The 14,750-nt window shown below is 44.2% G+C and overlaps 1 protein-coding gene across 2 annotated transcripts in view; it reads right to left on the reverse strand.

Annotated features, from left to right (window-relative positions):
- The window catches only part of XYLT1 (xylosyltransferase 1), a 145,057-nt gene that overhangs the window by 11,523 nt on the left and 118,784 nt on the right, over window positions 1-14,750 (reverse strand). The window contains exons 6-9 of one of the 2 annotated variants that reach the window (XM_052680114.1): window positions 12,458-12,674; window positions 10,673-10,849; window positions 6,568-6,827; window positions 3,082-3,277 (exon numbers count right to left, since the gene is read on the reverse strand). In XM_052680114.1, the coding sequence (XP_052536074.1) occupies window positions 3,082-3,277; window positions 6,568-6,827; window positions 10,673-10,849; window positions 12,458-12,674 (850 nt within the window). Of the gene's footprint in view, window positions 1-3,081; window positions 3,278-6,567; window positions 6,831-10,672; window positions 10,850-12,457; window positions 12,675-14,750 lie in introns of both variants that reach the window. The other variant, XM_052680113.1, reaches the window with a different exon arrangement.

The raw sequence follows: 14,750 nt of genomic DNA on the forward strand, positions 1-14,750 counted from the left end.
AGCACTATTGAGAGACTTGCAGCTCCTCCCTTAAACTTGACATGGCTGAATTCCCAGTACTGAGATGACTGATTTTACAGGTCAGAAGTTACTACAGTCCTGTAATATTTGTCACAGCCCCTTAGAATATCTGAAGTAGACTTTCACTTTCAAATGGAATACAGAAAGTACAGGCTGGAATCAAACAGCAATGAAGAACTGATAACATATGAAAAGATGCGGCACAGAAAGCAACATTTTCCATATCATTATTTTAATCACCATTATTTTGGGCTTCAAGAGCAGGCACTGTGCATGGTGGATGTTTGGAAAGCTGGAACTCACCCACTGGCTTATAACTCCCAATTCTATCTCTGTTCAGTCCCCAGATAAAATTTTCCCAAGATAAATTATGCCTTGATTATGGGCTTGTGTCTCATTGCTCACCACAAACAGGACCATTAGGTTCACACAATGTGCACTAATTGCCTGCCACCTAGTTTATTTTATTCTCTGTGATGAATCACGAGTCTTAACAAGACTAGAAATGAACTTAGTGTTCCACTGAAACACTCTGAGCTGAAACTTTTAGTACTCTACAGCAAATCAATCTTCTGCCTTCCACGTAGAAGTTATCATTGATCTGGACTAATTGGACATATATTATGTGTATTATGTACAAGCCAGTTTTAGGAGATGTGGGAGTTTCCAAGAAAAAAGGAGGAAACACTTGGAAATCTTCTTTCTTGGATTTCCTGTAAGGTTATTCTATTTTCTCAGCCAAAGACTGAGTACAGGAGCCCAATGCAACTGGAACACTATTATGAACCCGTTCACATAGCGTATGGTGAAATCCCCCACTCAGGATGCAAAGTCTGAGAAGCAAAGACAAGGAGCAGAGGGCAGGAAGGGCTGATCCTGCCCAGAGAGAACCTGTCTCTGCTGCCATTCTGGTTATGTCTGAGTGACACAAAGGCACCCCGGAGCCTGCACACACAGCAAGTCTGTGCTCTTCCCAGCAGATCCCACTGGTGTAAGCTGGGGACAAAACTCCCATTTAAAAGACTCCATTCAGTTTCAAGTTTCTGCCAAATTATGGGATGAAATTTGGAAAGAAAAAGAAAACCCACACAGATTTATGTCCCAGTGAGCCCAAATCATGAATTTCTGTTTTGATGGTTAACCTGCAATCATCGATGTCCTCACCTGAGCTGAACTGCTAAGTTTGCTTTACATTAGCTGGACTTCAACAAAGAGGTGGCATTTTAATAAGCTGTAGCAGATGACAGACTTTGCAGCCACACTGAAGCTGAAGAGGTTAATGCTGGATTTATATCAGGGTAACTGAGAGTATCATTTGGCTCAGAGGCAGAGATGCCTGCTGGCCAATGGAGGGCAGAAATAAGACAAACATTTAAGAAACAATTAAAACAATTAAATGTTTGACTTTGTGCCTCCTGGTCTTTTAAAACCTAGATCATTTCTGAAAAGAGAGGACAGTCCAAGAGTTTAGGTGAGAAAAAACAAGAAAGAGATGTAAGCAGCCACCAAAACTCTTTCCCCAGATTTCAAATAGAAGAAAAGGTTTCCTCAGCCTGAAAAAAGCTCCCCAGTGACCAAATCCCTCCCATGCTTTGCACTGACACAGGTCACTGCAGCAGCAGATCCCTCCATGTCTACCTGCAGCCCAGCTACTGGCTATGAGGCCGTGAAGACGGGCTCATCAGTGCAGCAGATTTCAGGCATCCTCCCTGCAAGGCGACACTCTTCCTGTGTGTTGGGCAAAGGGGCCACTGACACACTGCTGCTTCCCCAGCAGGGGACACTGACACTGAGCATCGCTGCTCCACGGCACCTGCAGAGCAGGCTTACTGTTCTGCAGGGCCGGTTTGGGGGAAAAAAGGCTTGGTGCTAATGCACTGGAGCCAGAGGGGATCTGGCGTGTGGCCAGAGAGTTAATTCTGGTCCCACGAGTGCTCCCTCCCCACAAGTGAGATGAAGTTAGATGTATTCTTACTAAATATGTTTATTCTAGTTCTCAAATACTGAGTGAATGCGCTTGTTTCTATCATTCATTAGAAAAAGATTCTGCCAGCCCTGTTGCTTTTGAAAGAAGGACTCAGAGAAGGCATCAAACCAAAAGTGAGATAAAAAATACCAAATAAACAGCAGAAGTACTCCTACAAATCACAAGAATTAAAGCTTGTATGATCATTTATCACTGCATGAAATGGCAAGTCTACCATTGGACACATTGATAAACGAAACGCACCTTCCATCCATCTCTTTAATGGCACATTAATGTCATGGATTTGCCACGCACACCAAAACACTGAATCCAACTCAGGCATTTCTTAATTGCCCAAGAAGATGGTAATTTATGGACTAGGCTATAATGACTGGAATGCATTTGTTCAATCAATTTTGTGGCCTAATTGAAATTTGTGGCTTAACAAGAAAAATCACAAAATTAACTGCTCAGACAGTTGTATCTTTAAAACAGAACACAGATGTCAGGTTCTATTAGTGGTCAACTTTCCTGATACATTCTAGGGTACACTTTTTCCACTATATGTCAGATACCGAGACAAATTCCTACAACAAATAACAGGATTTGTGGGAAATCTCAGCCACTACTGTGATGATTTTCTCTTTCATGTTACAGCATCAATATTCTACCCAAATGCGGCACTGGTGCCTGACTATCACTAATTTCATGGTTTGTTTTCAGCATATTCTCGAGAGGAACGTTTACCACATCCTTGCTCACATCTGGAGCTTCAGAAACACGGCATTTTTCAGCTCCCACATCTCTCTCACAGCAGTCACAACAATCACAGTCACAGAACTTCTGAGCCCCTTTTACAACAGTGAATGCCTTCAGTTTGTCAAAGAGGGAATGAGGGACACTGAGAGTAACATAAGTGAGAGTTAACCATGGATCTGGGCTGGCAAACAATATTGCCTTTGATAAAGAAACTGCATTGCACTACAGAGCTGCTCTCAGCTATAAATTACATGGAAATGCAGTTTCCATAGGCTGCTGAACTAGTACATAATCTCTTCCGTGGCTCGTGTGAATGAGTGGCTATGAATACTCACCTCTGAGAACTGCAATCTTCCAAAATCACTGGGCGGACTTGCGATCTTGAAGACTTTCTTTGGCATCACCCATGTTTCCAAAGTCTCTAGTTTACTGACAGCCAGGTTGGTGGCGTGGTGTCTGATGAGGAAACCTTGGAAACGGTCAGCAAGGAAGTAAAGGTGGACAGAAACTGGGTGGCCCATGGGATAGTATCTGCAAAACAGCACATGCACACACTCATCAGTTACACGAGAGAGACATGAAATCTCCATTTACTTGGAGCTAATGGCTTAAGAAGCATTCATTTCAACTAGAGGATTCACCGCTGTACATTAAGAGATTTCAAATGCATTCATGACTCATTATCAAACATTCTTAGGCTGTACTGATTACCCTGAAACGCAGAAAATGTCAGCAGGAATATATACTCATTTAGAAGCTATCCACTGCTATCCACATGGTTATAAGCTCTTTAGGAGATACCTTTGTGCCATGCTAGCCAGCACCCCTCCCTTTCTACCTCTTCTGGGTAAAATGTGTCACCCAGAGATGTCAGATTAAATGGATAAATGATAAACAGAGAAAAAATGATGTTCAAGAAATGTGCTTACTGCCTTACATTGGATCCTCTCCTTTCTTTCGGCCCTCAGCAGGTTTAGTTCCTACCTGACAATGGCACAAAAGCAGGCTGGGGACAGCAGAGGGTGCTGCGAGGCTGGATGAGGGTGAGCCCATGCCCCAGGCTGTTCTGCACACAGATCTGCTCCCCATGCACTCCCAAAGGCAGCACTTGTAGGGCTGTGCAGCGGCAATGGGAGCTGGGATCCGGTCCCCATGTTTTAAGAAATACCCTTCATGTTCTTTCCAGATTTGAAACGACTTCTGCCATGGTTTTTTTTTACTCACAACTAACAAGAAACTGAAAAAAGGTCAAACAAAACCACTACTTGGGAGACTTGGAAACTTCCTGCTACAGTTTGGATTTTAGAGACAATGTAGTCATTGATTCAGGGTATTAAAATCTATGGTCAATTGTCTGCTGTAGTCCCAGTAAGATTTGAAATGATGCATGAGTGCACACACAGATGAATTAATAACTAAAAATATGTTCACAGCTCCAAAATCAAGTCATCTGCTACTTCACAGCAGTGACATTAACTGTCAATCAAGGCGTGTTTGCAACACATTCAAAGCCAACCAGTCTCAAAAGTCTCCCCATTCAAGTCGGGGAGGACTGGCTCCTCACACTAGTGGTAAGAGAGCTAACCAAGAATGACTTTCCATTACCCTAACCCAGCAGCAGCCAGCAGGAAGTCTCTAGAGCCCAAGAAATAAACATAACAAGACGGGCTACAAACAGGGCCAGCAGTGACAGACCGAGTGAAAACACAGCACAGCTATGCAGCCAATACCAGCAACAATCTGACTTCTGTGCTGAGCACTAAGGCCTCCTGTTTCATATGTGCAGCAGCAAATATTTACAATACCCTTGAAATAGTCTGAGTAAATTGTCTCTTGGCAGCAGCGAGTAAAAACATCTAGAGATGGTGAGAAATAAATTAAATCTCAAGCGCACATTAACGCTGTTCTCACTGAAGATGCTGATCTGCAATCTAATGCAGTAGCTGAGCAGTTTGCATGAGGCACATCTTTCTGAGGCTGCCCCTTGTTAGAACAGCGTGCAAAGCAGTTACTTACAGATGTCTCCTGGGCAGCAGTGGGCAGCAGCATGGGACTGGCACTAAGTGTGATGCAGAGCGGTGGATGCTTTCCTCGCAGTGCCTCCAGCAGTGTGAAATGAGCTGGTCTGGTGACTGCTATCAGCTAACTTTCTGCTGCTGATAGCCCTGATGGCACTGGGAATGCTGTTGAGGTGCTCAGCCCTAATGCATGCCTGCTGTCACTGCTTTAGAGATATGCAGAATCACTAGAGAAGGAGGAAGTTCATAAATGCACACATGCAGAAAGACAACAAAATATCCACAGAGAAGAGATGTGAACCATAACCTGAAGATTATCCACTTTTCCATGATTTAAACTGGCCACGGACATTTAGAGGGGGATAAGGTAGATATGAAACAAAATCCCTACTCCCTGTCACTGCTTGCAATTCCTTCTTGAGCTGTCTGTGGGGCTGCAGCCCACTGTAAGGCAGCCAGGCTTTATCCCGAGGACAGCTGCAATCAGCAGTGGATGACGTGACTTCCCTATTTATAATCTGAAGCAAGCTTGAAAAGCACCTTGAGTTCCTGTGCAATGAAAAGCTCCCCAGAAATGATACTGATTACTGATATAAATTATCATTGGAACGCTAGCAAAAGAAATAAGCACAGAAGTAATTGTTGCATTATTTCAGTACTGGCTATACATAGCTCCCATTCTCTCTGCTGGCTTCACTCTGCAGGACAAATGACCTCAGGACTTCTTTCAGTCTGCCTTTATTTCATATAAGGAAGTTATGCTACTAGTGATTATTTATAACTAATTGTTATTGATCTCTTACTGCTCTGTACTGCTAACCTTTAATGGCAAAGCTGTAATAGGAACCAAGAACCATTGCCACATCTTTCTAAACGACTTTCACAAGTCACAGTGCATTCAAAAACACAAGACAGGCCCGCTCCGTCTGTCAAACTACAAGGACTGTCTCAAATGCTTTCTAGCTCATCCTGTATGTGTTTTCTATTAAGATTACAAAAGGCAGGGTCCCAAAAATACACTTTGACGGAGAAATTAAGAGACTGTACAGTAAGACTTTAAAAGATGAATCCTCTCAGCTAAGCAGCTTGAGATGTGCGTGCAGGCAGCAAGCTTCCACCACGAGGTAAACCCTCACTATGCAAGTCTGACTCTAAGAATTCTCCCTTCAAAACATTTATATACTGAATTCCTATTTGCTAGGCTTACACACAAAAAAGGAATTTAGAATATGGCTTTTATTTGCTATATATATGTATGTATTTATATATACATATGTTTTGTTCATTCGACGTTAATGGATCCCACTTGTTGCAACATTTTTGGCACAGATGGCTGCAGCAAGCAAGCAAACCCTACTCAAGCAAGCACTTCTCTGTGCTCCGTGTATGTGCCCAGGGAAGCAAACAAGCAAAGACCATTAACCTGCCTGGATTACACTAATTCTGAAATCCCGTCCTTTGCTTTGGTAAGCATTATAGAGGTGAGCATGACCTCTGCTGCAATCACACAGAAGCTTTAGGAGCTGCGGGTGTAATACACTCGCTGAAATTAATAAAGAAAATGCAGCAGCAGGGGCAGCGGTGCCCGGCTGGATCCTGCCAGCCCTCATCAGAGGAGCTCCTTATAAGCACAGCAAATAGGTCACCTAACGTCAACTCTGAACAACCAACACTTTGTTACAGGCAGAAACACTCCTGGAACTCACAGCTGTACACCTGGCTACCAACTCCCTGCCAACACATCCCAGCAGAACCTCCTCCGGTCTTCAGAAACACCCAGAAAAAGACAAGATCCCAACTGACCGGCAGCTGTTGTCCCCAGCGGAGTGAAAGGAGCTCTCGGCTCTGCGCAGGCCCAGGCGGACGAAGGCGTGGTACATGGTGAGCGCCACGTCGCTGAGGCTGTGCACGCCGTCGGGCTCGTCGTACACGTTCTCCCAGTAGGAGCGGAGGCCGGGGGTGCCGGGCGGGTAGTTGCCGTACAGGTAATAGTCCAGCTGCCCGATTATCTCCTGGTTCACCACCGCTTCGAATTTGCGGGCAAAGAAAGTTGGCCTGGCAGTCTGCTGCGGTGAGGTGAAAGGAAAAGAGACAAGCTGAGAACGTGAGCAGAACTGCCCCACAGATAAAGGTGGCTTGAACGGCACCTGTGGTTAAGGTTCAGTTAAAAGCTATGCAGTAACTCAACAAAAATGCAGATGGTTCTGGCCTGGATGTCGGCCCGAGGTTCCCCCAAGGCAGCCAGCCCTACAGGAGTGCTCTGCTCTGGATTCAGCATCACCCATTCAAAACACATTTCTTTGCCATCAGGAACAAATTCAACGACCAGCAAAGGCACAGGATCAGATCAGACCGAAGGGGAAGCACAGCGCAGGTTCCCGTTACTTGGCTTCAACTGCCCTCCCTGGGAGGTCCTCCACCACTGGGCTGTCTCAACTTGGTGGAGATTATGCTGAGGTGTTAACAGAATGTTCTCCCATTGCATGAAACCTCAAAGGAACAGGGTGATTACAGTCTGTAGCTCTACTCAGCACGCTGTCATTACAAACAACCACATCTTCCTGAATTTTCAGGCAGCACTGCATTCAAACGAGGTGAAAATGCTAAATCATTTTAGAGAATTAAAATGAGGCATTATGGCTGTTACTAATATGTAGAATATGGAAAAGACATAGAGATCTTGGAAAGGGTCCAGAGGAGGGCGACTAAGATGATCAGGGGGCTGGAGCACCTCCCCTATGAGGACAGGCTGAGGGAGTTGGGCTTGTTCAGCCTGGAGAAGAGAAGGCTGCGGGGCGACCTCATTGCAGCCTATCAATACCTGAAGGGAACCTACACCCAGGAGGGGAGTAAACTCTTCAGAAGGGCTGACAACAGCAGGACTAGGGGAAATGGATCAAAGTTGAAGGAGGAAAGATTTAGGTTGGATGTTAGGGGGAAGTTCTTCACAAGGAGAGTGGTTAGGCCCTGGAACAGGCTGCCCAGGGAGGTTGTGGATGCCCCGTCCTTGGACGTGTTCAAGGCCAGGTTGGACGGGGTCCTGGGCAACCTGATCTGAATGTGTGTGTTTGGTGGCCCTGCTAGGCAGGGGGGTTGGAACTACATGATCCTTGAGGTCCCTTCCAACCCAGGTGATTCTGTGATTCTGTGAAAACAAATCAAATTAAAAGAAACTGAGCAGTTTAAGGAAAATCACATGTTGCACTGCTACTCTTCTGATAGAAAAGCATCCTTTGTTCCTTAGACATTGGATGTTTGAGCACTGTACATTGTTTATTGGTGTGAAAAGCATTTTTGGAAGAGAAAAATATTGAGTGTGACAAATGGCCAAATAAAATATCAGAAATTAAAATTTTTTCCTATCTATCTCTTATGGTGCGTTGTATCCCTTTTGTTTGGGGACAGACAGAACAAATAATGCAAAACTCCATCATTTCACTCATCCAATGAAGTGGTCAAGTGGGTCAGCTATTTTGAAACAATGGCTGGGATATCGCTAGAAGTCAACACGGTAAGCTGTGCTTTTAAAACTCAGCCACAATTCCTCAATCACTTTACAGACTACTCTGCAGGCAAATACTCTCACAGGTAACAGACACAACGGAAATGCAACGTGTGAATGCAGTCTTAGAGAAAAAAAAGCTGCAGCAGGCTTTTTGGACAGTTTTTGCTAGTGAATAAAACAGGGTAGGGCCCGTTCTCGGGTCCTGAAGGCAAGCGGTGTGATGAAGTCTGCATCTGTACAGCTTTGACTATTCCCTGCAGACAAAATGGACTCATCTACCTGCACTGGTAACAACAGCTGGCCTTTTCCCTTGAGCCACACTCTGTCACTGCTGGTAGGCATGAGTCAAAAATATGTCACAAAGAATCCTAATATTTAAATGATGTGTGGGGATTACTGTGTTCCTACCTCACACCCTGGTCCTGCTTGGTTTATTGCTGTAAACACAAGCAAAATGGGCACTGTAACTTAGGGCAAAATAATGACAACTGTGCTGTCACCTGATTCATCTAAAAATGAACCAGACACAAGTTTCTTTCAAGTCTGGTTTCTAAAGCAGTTATCCTCATAGCCCACAAAGACATCAGAATTACTGCGCAGTTTGGGTTCTTTCCCTGCTGTCCATTCTTTTTATGTTTTCAGAGAAAAACCCACAGTCTTTAGAAGGCACTTTTTATTTATCTTGGTGCTTGAACACTGCTTTGGCCTGCTCAGAACGAACTCTCCAGACCAGACAGCAGGAACAGCCAGGTCTCGTGTCCAGCTACTAGTGAAGCAATGCACACATCTGGACACCAAGGCTGTGAGACAGCAGCTGTATTAAGCCCAAATACCTGGTTGACAAGAATCAGGAGAATTTAGAACAAATATAATCTGTGCACAAATATAAATGGCACAGATGACAACAGTAATTTTTCTCTGCTGGTGCCAAGCATTTTGTGTCTGGAGCCACCTCCCACTGCCTTGCTCTGAAAGCTCTCCACACGCAGGAGGGATGAGGAAGGCACCCTACACCTCCGTGTCAGCGGTCTCACAGAGATCCTCTGCTCTGCACTTGACACAGTTTCAGGCATACTACTGCATATGCTACTTGACTTTTAAAAGCTTTTAAAAATCCTTTGTTTTGCCTTGCTCATATTCAGACATGCATTCTGACGTGCCAAGGAGTTCAAAAGTGCCTGAGATGGTTGAAAATTCTTTTGAGGATGTTCGTTTTCACTCTCAGACAGCACATGCTGTGGGCTCTCTGATCTCCTCCTCTGCAGCTTGCTTTGTGTCTCTGTGGAAACCACAAGTGAGACTTCTGGCACGGCGCGCTCATCCGAGGGGCTCTCTCATCAGGCACAGTGTCATAGGGGGCCTTTAATGTCTATTCTAATGCTGAACATTCCCTCACTGCTCAGTTTACCTGATAGTTGCTGCGGGTTGTTTTCCCAGCCTGGAGCAGATCCACCTCTGCAAATTTGCAGGAGCATTTTAAGGCTTCCCATGTGTTCTGTGCTGGAGACTTTCCCAGGATTGGAGTCTGGGACAGCAGAGCCCCTCCTAGATAACATCTCATTTGCTCCTTTTTGACCGCCTGTGTCTCTGACTTCAACCATGTCTGGTAGGCAGCACAGCACAATAAAGAAAAGTCTCTGTTTTGGAGCAGTCATTTTTGTGCTGTAGGGTAACTCATTCCCTATCCCACACAAAGCCTGAACAAACATGCTTTATGCAAGGAGCCCTGAGAGCCGGAGGGATGGAACTGCAAATCTGGTGACCTTGAAACAAGCACTCGTTCATTCTTAACAGAAGATACACAAGCCAGATACAGTCTGGAGAGTGAGTGCTCCCCTGAGCACAAGGATTTGCTCTCATGTCTGCCTTGAGGATACTGTATCACAAAGGAACCAATTAAACTTTTTGAGGCAGTCCTGCCAAGCCTGCATGACCGAAGTTCCTAACTCTGGCTTCCAAAACCACGAGGCAAACAGAAATATAACTGTATTTAAAGAATACAATAATGAAAACTGATTTGCCTTGTGCTATGCAAGCAATTCTAGTCAATTTTAAAGCTTTATTCTGAAGATGAGGAACCCTTAACAACATTAAGCCACAACTTTCATGAAATCATGAAGGCACCTGAGCTGGAACTTGTAAAAACTCATCAGCCCAAGTGGTACAGTGTGATGGGTGTCAAGCTTCCCTCATTTCTAGTACAAGAGGCCCACCAATGCCATGCAGTCAGAAGAGCAACCCTGGGGCCCTGCTGCACAGCAATTAGTCTCAAAGGCTAAAATACAGAAAGCCACATTTCTCCTCCTCCTGGACTGAAGATAATTGCATCCTCACACCTCTTTGGTACCTTTCTTGGGTATACCTGCCCTTTGTGGGTATTAGAAAAGAGAATGGTTCAGTTACCTGGAATCTGTGGAAGTCTGCTGGTTTGAAGTCATTGGGCGAACAGCCACACCAGTCAACAATGTGCTTGTACTGACACTTGCAACCAAGTTTACGGTTCCAGTTTGTGATGCGCAGGTTGTTGTCCACCATGGAGTCGCAGTACAAGCTATTTTCCAGAACAGTGTGAAAGAAAGACTGAAAAACAGACAGAACACATGAGTACACACATGATAAATCTCAAATTGTTCCCTAAAACAATTCTCAAACCTTAACCACCAACTTGGTTACTATGGAATAAAAAGAAGTCTCTGCTCTTGGGTGGGTCTGTGCACCTCCAACACTCCTAAATGCTCTGCTGGTTGAATGGGCTTGCACTGAAATACTCAGCTCACCCCAGGCATCAGAAGGACGTTCTGCCTTCTGCAATTACGTCTGAAATCATAAGTCTTTATCTGCTGACTCAAGGCAGCAAGGAAGTCCTATTGGGCTATCCTAATTATATCTCCATAATATCAGCTATTACATAAATCATGTGTAATGGGGACTGATATAGCAGGTTAACAGGTCAGTGAAGGCAGAGTGATTTTAAGAAGCCAGTCACGTATCTTGCAAAGAAAACCTCGTAGATAGAAACTATGGAATATGATCAAATTTAGCTCTGTAAGAGACAATTTTAGGAGTAGAGACTTCTCTTTAAAATCAGCAAGATCTATAAATAATCAGCATGACACTACCATGGCTGGCCCCCCAAATAATCCCCCTACCCTTTTAATGTTAAATGACAGCCCAGTGAATATGGATTTTATGCTTGAACTGTTTAGTTAAACCCATAAAGGCATCCATTCTCATTCAAGCGGGAGGAAGAAAAAAAAACCTTACCCAATTACCCATTGCCCTGTGTCCTTTCATAATGATACAGAAATTTCTCTAAGATAATGGATGAAAAGGTTATCAGAGTTGAGAGAAAAGGTGATTTTTAACAGAAACGGGATTAAAGCAGAATTATTCAACATGTGTGTGGAATAATAAACTCCTATCATAAGATGACAATCACCGCGTTCCACTGCAAGCTAATAAGCCTAAATCTGCAAGATCAGACTCATCAATCCCTCACAGTGTTCAGGGGCTGCTGGCAAGGAGAAAAGCTGCCACCTTAAAGAGAGCCGTAAGGTGCTGCTAGGATGGCTGCATGCTGCACTCCCTGGGAGCACAGCCCTGTGCAACGCAGCCGCCAGGCCAGCACAGTACTGCCTGCCGGGCTCAGCTCTGCCTGGGGACACTGTGTGATGCCTGACACAGTGCCATGGAGAGAGCCCAGCCTGGTGTGAGTTCCTGACCTGCAGCACCTGTAGCCAGAACCATCCCTAAGTGACAGAGCCCGTCTGCAACGATGCCTTCTAGCGCAGTTTTGAATGGAACAATAAACCTTTGTTTGGAGACTTTTTGTCTTTAAACAGAAGGAATGGGTAACAGTGAACAAAGCTACTTAGGAAGACAATATGCCAGCTTCAACAGCCCTCAGAAGCCTTGTGGAGGAACAATCTGCACACCCGGCTGGATTTCTGGTTGTTCAGTGACAGATTAATAGGCTTAAAAGTATAAAACAAAGCCACTCCTGGCAAAGATGTCCCACAAACAAACTGCATGAGCAGATCTGACGCTGACAGACGCTGACACAATTCTCACTGCTGACCGCAGGACGATCCCAAGCCCACTGACATCAGAAAAATCCTCACACTTTGTGATCTTCGAGCCATGCACGAAGCTGCCCTTTAGAAAACGAAGGCACCTCTTCGAACTCACCTCAGCAGGCAGCAACGTGTAAGAATAAAACCTCTTCATCTTTGTCACGAGGTCGTCGTTGGAAAAAGTGACATACTCCACAAACTTCCTGTTGAGGAGAAACCAGTCCGACCCCCCATCCACCGCGATGCCCTCAGGGATCTTCCTGTCCCCCAGGCGCCACATGTGCGTGTCGCACTCCAGGAAGAGCCGGTCCAGTCCCTGTTTTCTAATGAACCTGAGGGAAAGCAAAGCCGGACATTAGACGCTCATTTGTGTTTTGTTATGGGCGCTAGCTCGACAAATAATGAAGCTACTTTCTCAAACAAAACAGGACCAAGAGGTCACTTGTTTGTATTTCTGCTCTGCTCATAAACAACGCAGAGGGGTTTAATAAATGATTCATTAGTTATATGTTTGGATACAGGGGAAAGAACAACAGATTGCTTTTAAACATCATTTACACCTTCTGCTGTCCTAAGACAGAACTGTGCACATTACAGTGCCTAACGGCAGGAAATTCTGCACTGCTCATTAACTCTTTGCAAACCACTGGGGAACCACCGGATTGCAGAGGGGAACTACGACCAGTCTGTGCCGTCGGCTTCTCCAAATAAACGCGGCGCTGCTGAAAAACAGCTAACTGTACATAAAGGCAAAATGACCAATTACCTTCTATGTTATTACCCTGTGAATTTTTCTACAGGGGTATAGTTAATTAGGAAGAAATACAACTGCATTGCTCTTTGCTGTAGAATGAGTATGTTTGCTTCATTTTCAAGTCTACAGGGAACAATGTTTTGTTTACTGCTGAACCATGAACACGAGGAGCAACCACAGAACTGCAGTGTTATGGAAATGAATTATTTGAGACCAATATAATAAGAAAAAGGAGTTGGAAAATCAATCTGTGCTTGAAAACATGCTGGACTGTATGCCCACACGTTCGGGGACAGTCTGACACAGGTTTCTATTTGTTATTCCATTTTCAGAATAATTTCTCCCAAAGGGAAGCAGGACTGCCATGAATTAGCACAGGTTTACCCGGGGGGCTGAGAGCATTAATAAAGGCAAGTCACTGTGCTGAACACATGCCGTGCATTCCGAGCAATAGCAGACGGCAGCTGGCCAGGCTGCTTGCAGGAACGAGGATGTCCCAGCTAATGGGCCAAGATGAGGGGTCTTGCTCCTTGTAGGCTAATTCCCTGGTTGAAGTGTCATTCTGTATCAATCAAAGAACCAAAAAAAAAGTCATGAGAATTACAAAATGTTGTGTACTGCTTTTCAAAAAGACCAGAAACGACTTCAGGGTCTTTCCCAACGTCCTACTGACAGCGATGTCTCTGTTCTATTAACACAACCATGTGGACAATGTGTGGATGCAACATTTTTCTTTCCATGAACAAGTTTCTAATTTCATGTTCCATTATGAAGGATAACAGAAAAGTCTTGCAATTTTAATGCAGTGCTCTGGAATGTAATCTTCAAATTCAATATTTATGCAGTTATCTCCAAATCAAATATTAATGTGCCTGAAAGTTCGGTCATCTATTTATTTCCTTTCAAAACTAAATACTCATTTGAGTTAATTATTTTAAGAAAATAATAGAATTTTATTGACCATATTTAAGCAGGATGTAAAGTTCTTTCCCATGAAGTCATTTCTTCCAACTGCTATCTCTGCTGATTTATCATCCTGTATTCACATTTTCTAACAGAAGGGTTTTTGAATTCAACAGAAACCCCCAACCCAGAAGAACGCCTGATCATTTCAAAACCCCTCAACTCACAACTGTCTCAGCCAGCACTACAAGATGGGGTTTACAGCTAACAAATCCTCAAACACTTTAGCTTTACTGTCTGAAACTGGCAACAGAAGAACGCAGCCATGATCAAAATGAGAAGGTCCCAACAACTCCAGACTCACAGCTTTGTGTTTTCCGTAACGGTTTAAAGGCTTCTTTTTCTTGCTAACATACACAGTTCTATGTTTTTTTAATGTCTTGTACAAGCAAATCCTGGCGTATGGAGCGAAGAAAGACCATTCTTGGTAGCACAAATGTTTTCGCAGTAAATCTTAGTCCTAAAATCCTATTCAACAAGGTTATCAGAAGACAGCTAAATGCGCTTTCCAACATCCATACTCCAGCAAAGCGATGTAGCCCAACTGAAAAGCAACAAAGCCTTTGGGATCTGCAGAAGCCAACCCTCGTGCTAACAATTCTTAAGGAATGCTTCCCAGGAACATCTTATCAGGTTCTAAATAGCAGTAACAAACAAATAAGAAAAGGGCATTTCTCAGAAGGCTCACTCA

This window comes from Tympanuchus pallidicinctus, unplaced genomic scaffold (genome assembly GCF_026119805.1).
Source record: "Tympanuchus pallidicinctus isolate F22 unplaced genomic scaffold, pur_lepc_1.0 scaffold18, whole genome shotgun sequence".
NCBI classification, from domain to species: Eukaryota; Metazoa; Chordata; class Aves; order Galliformes; family Phasianidae; genus Tympanuchus; species Tympanuchus pallidicinctus.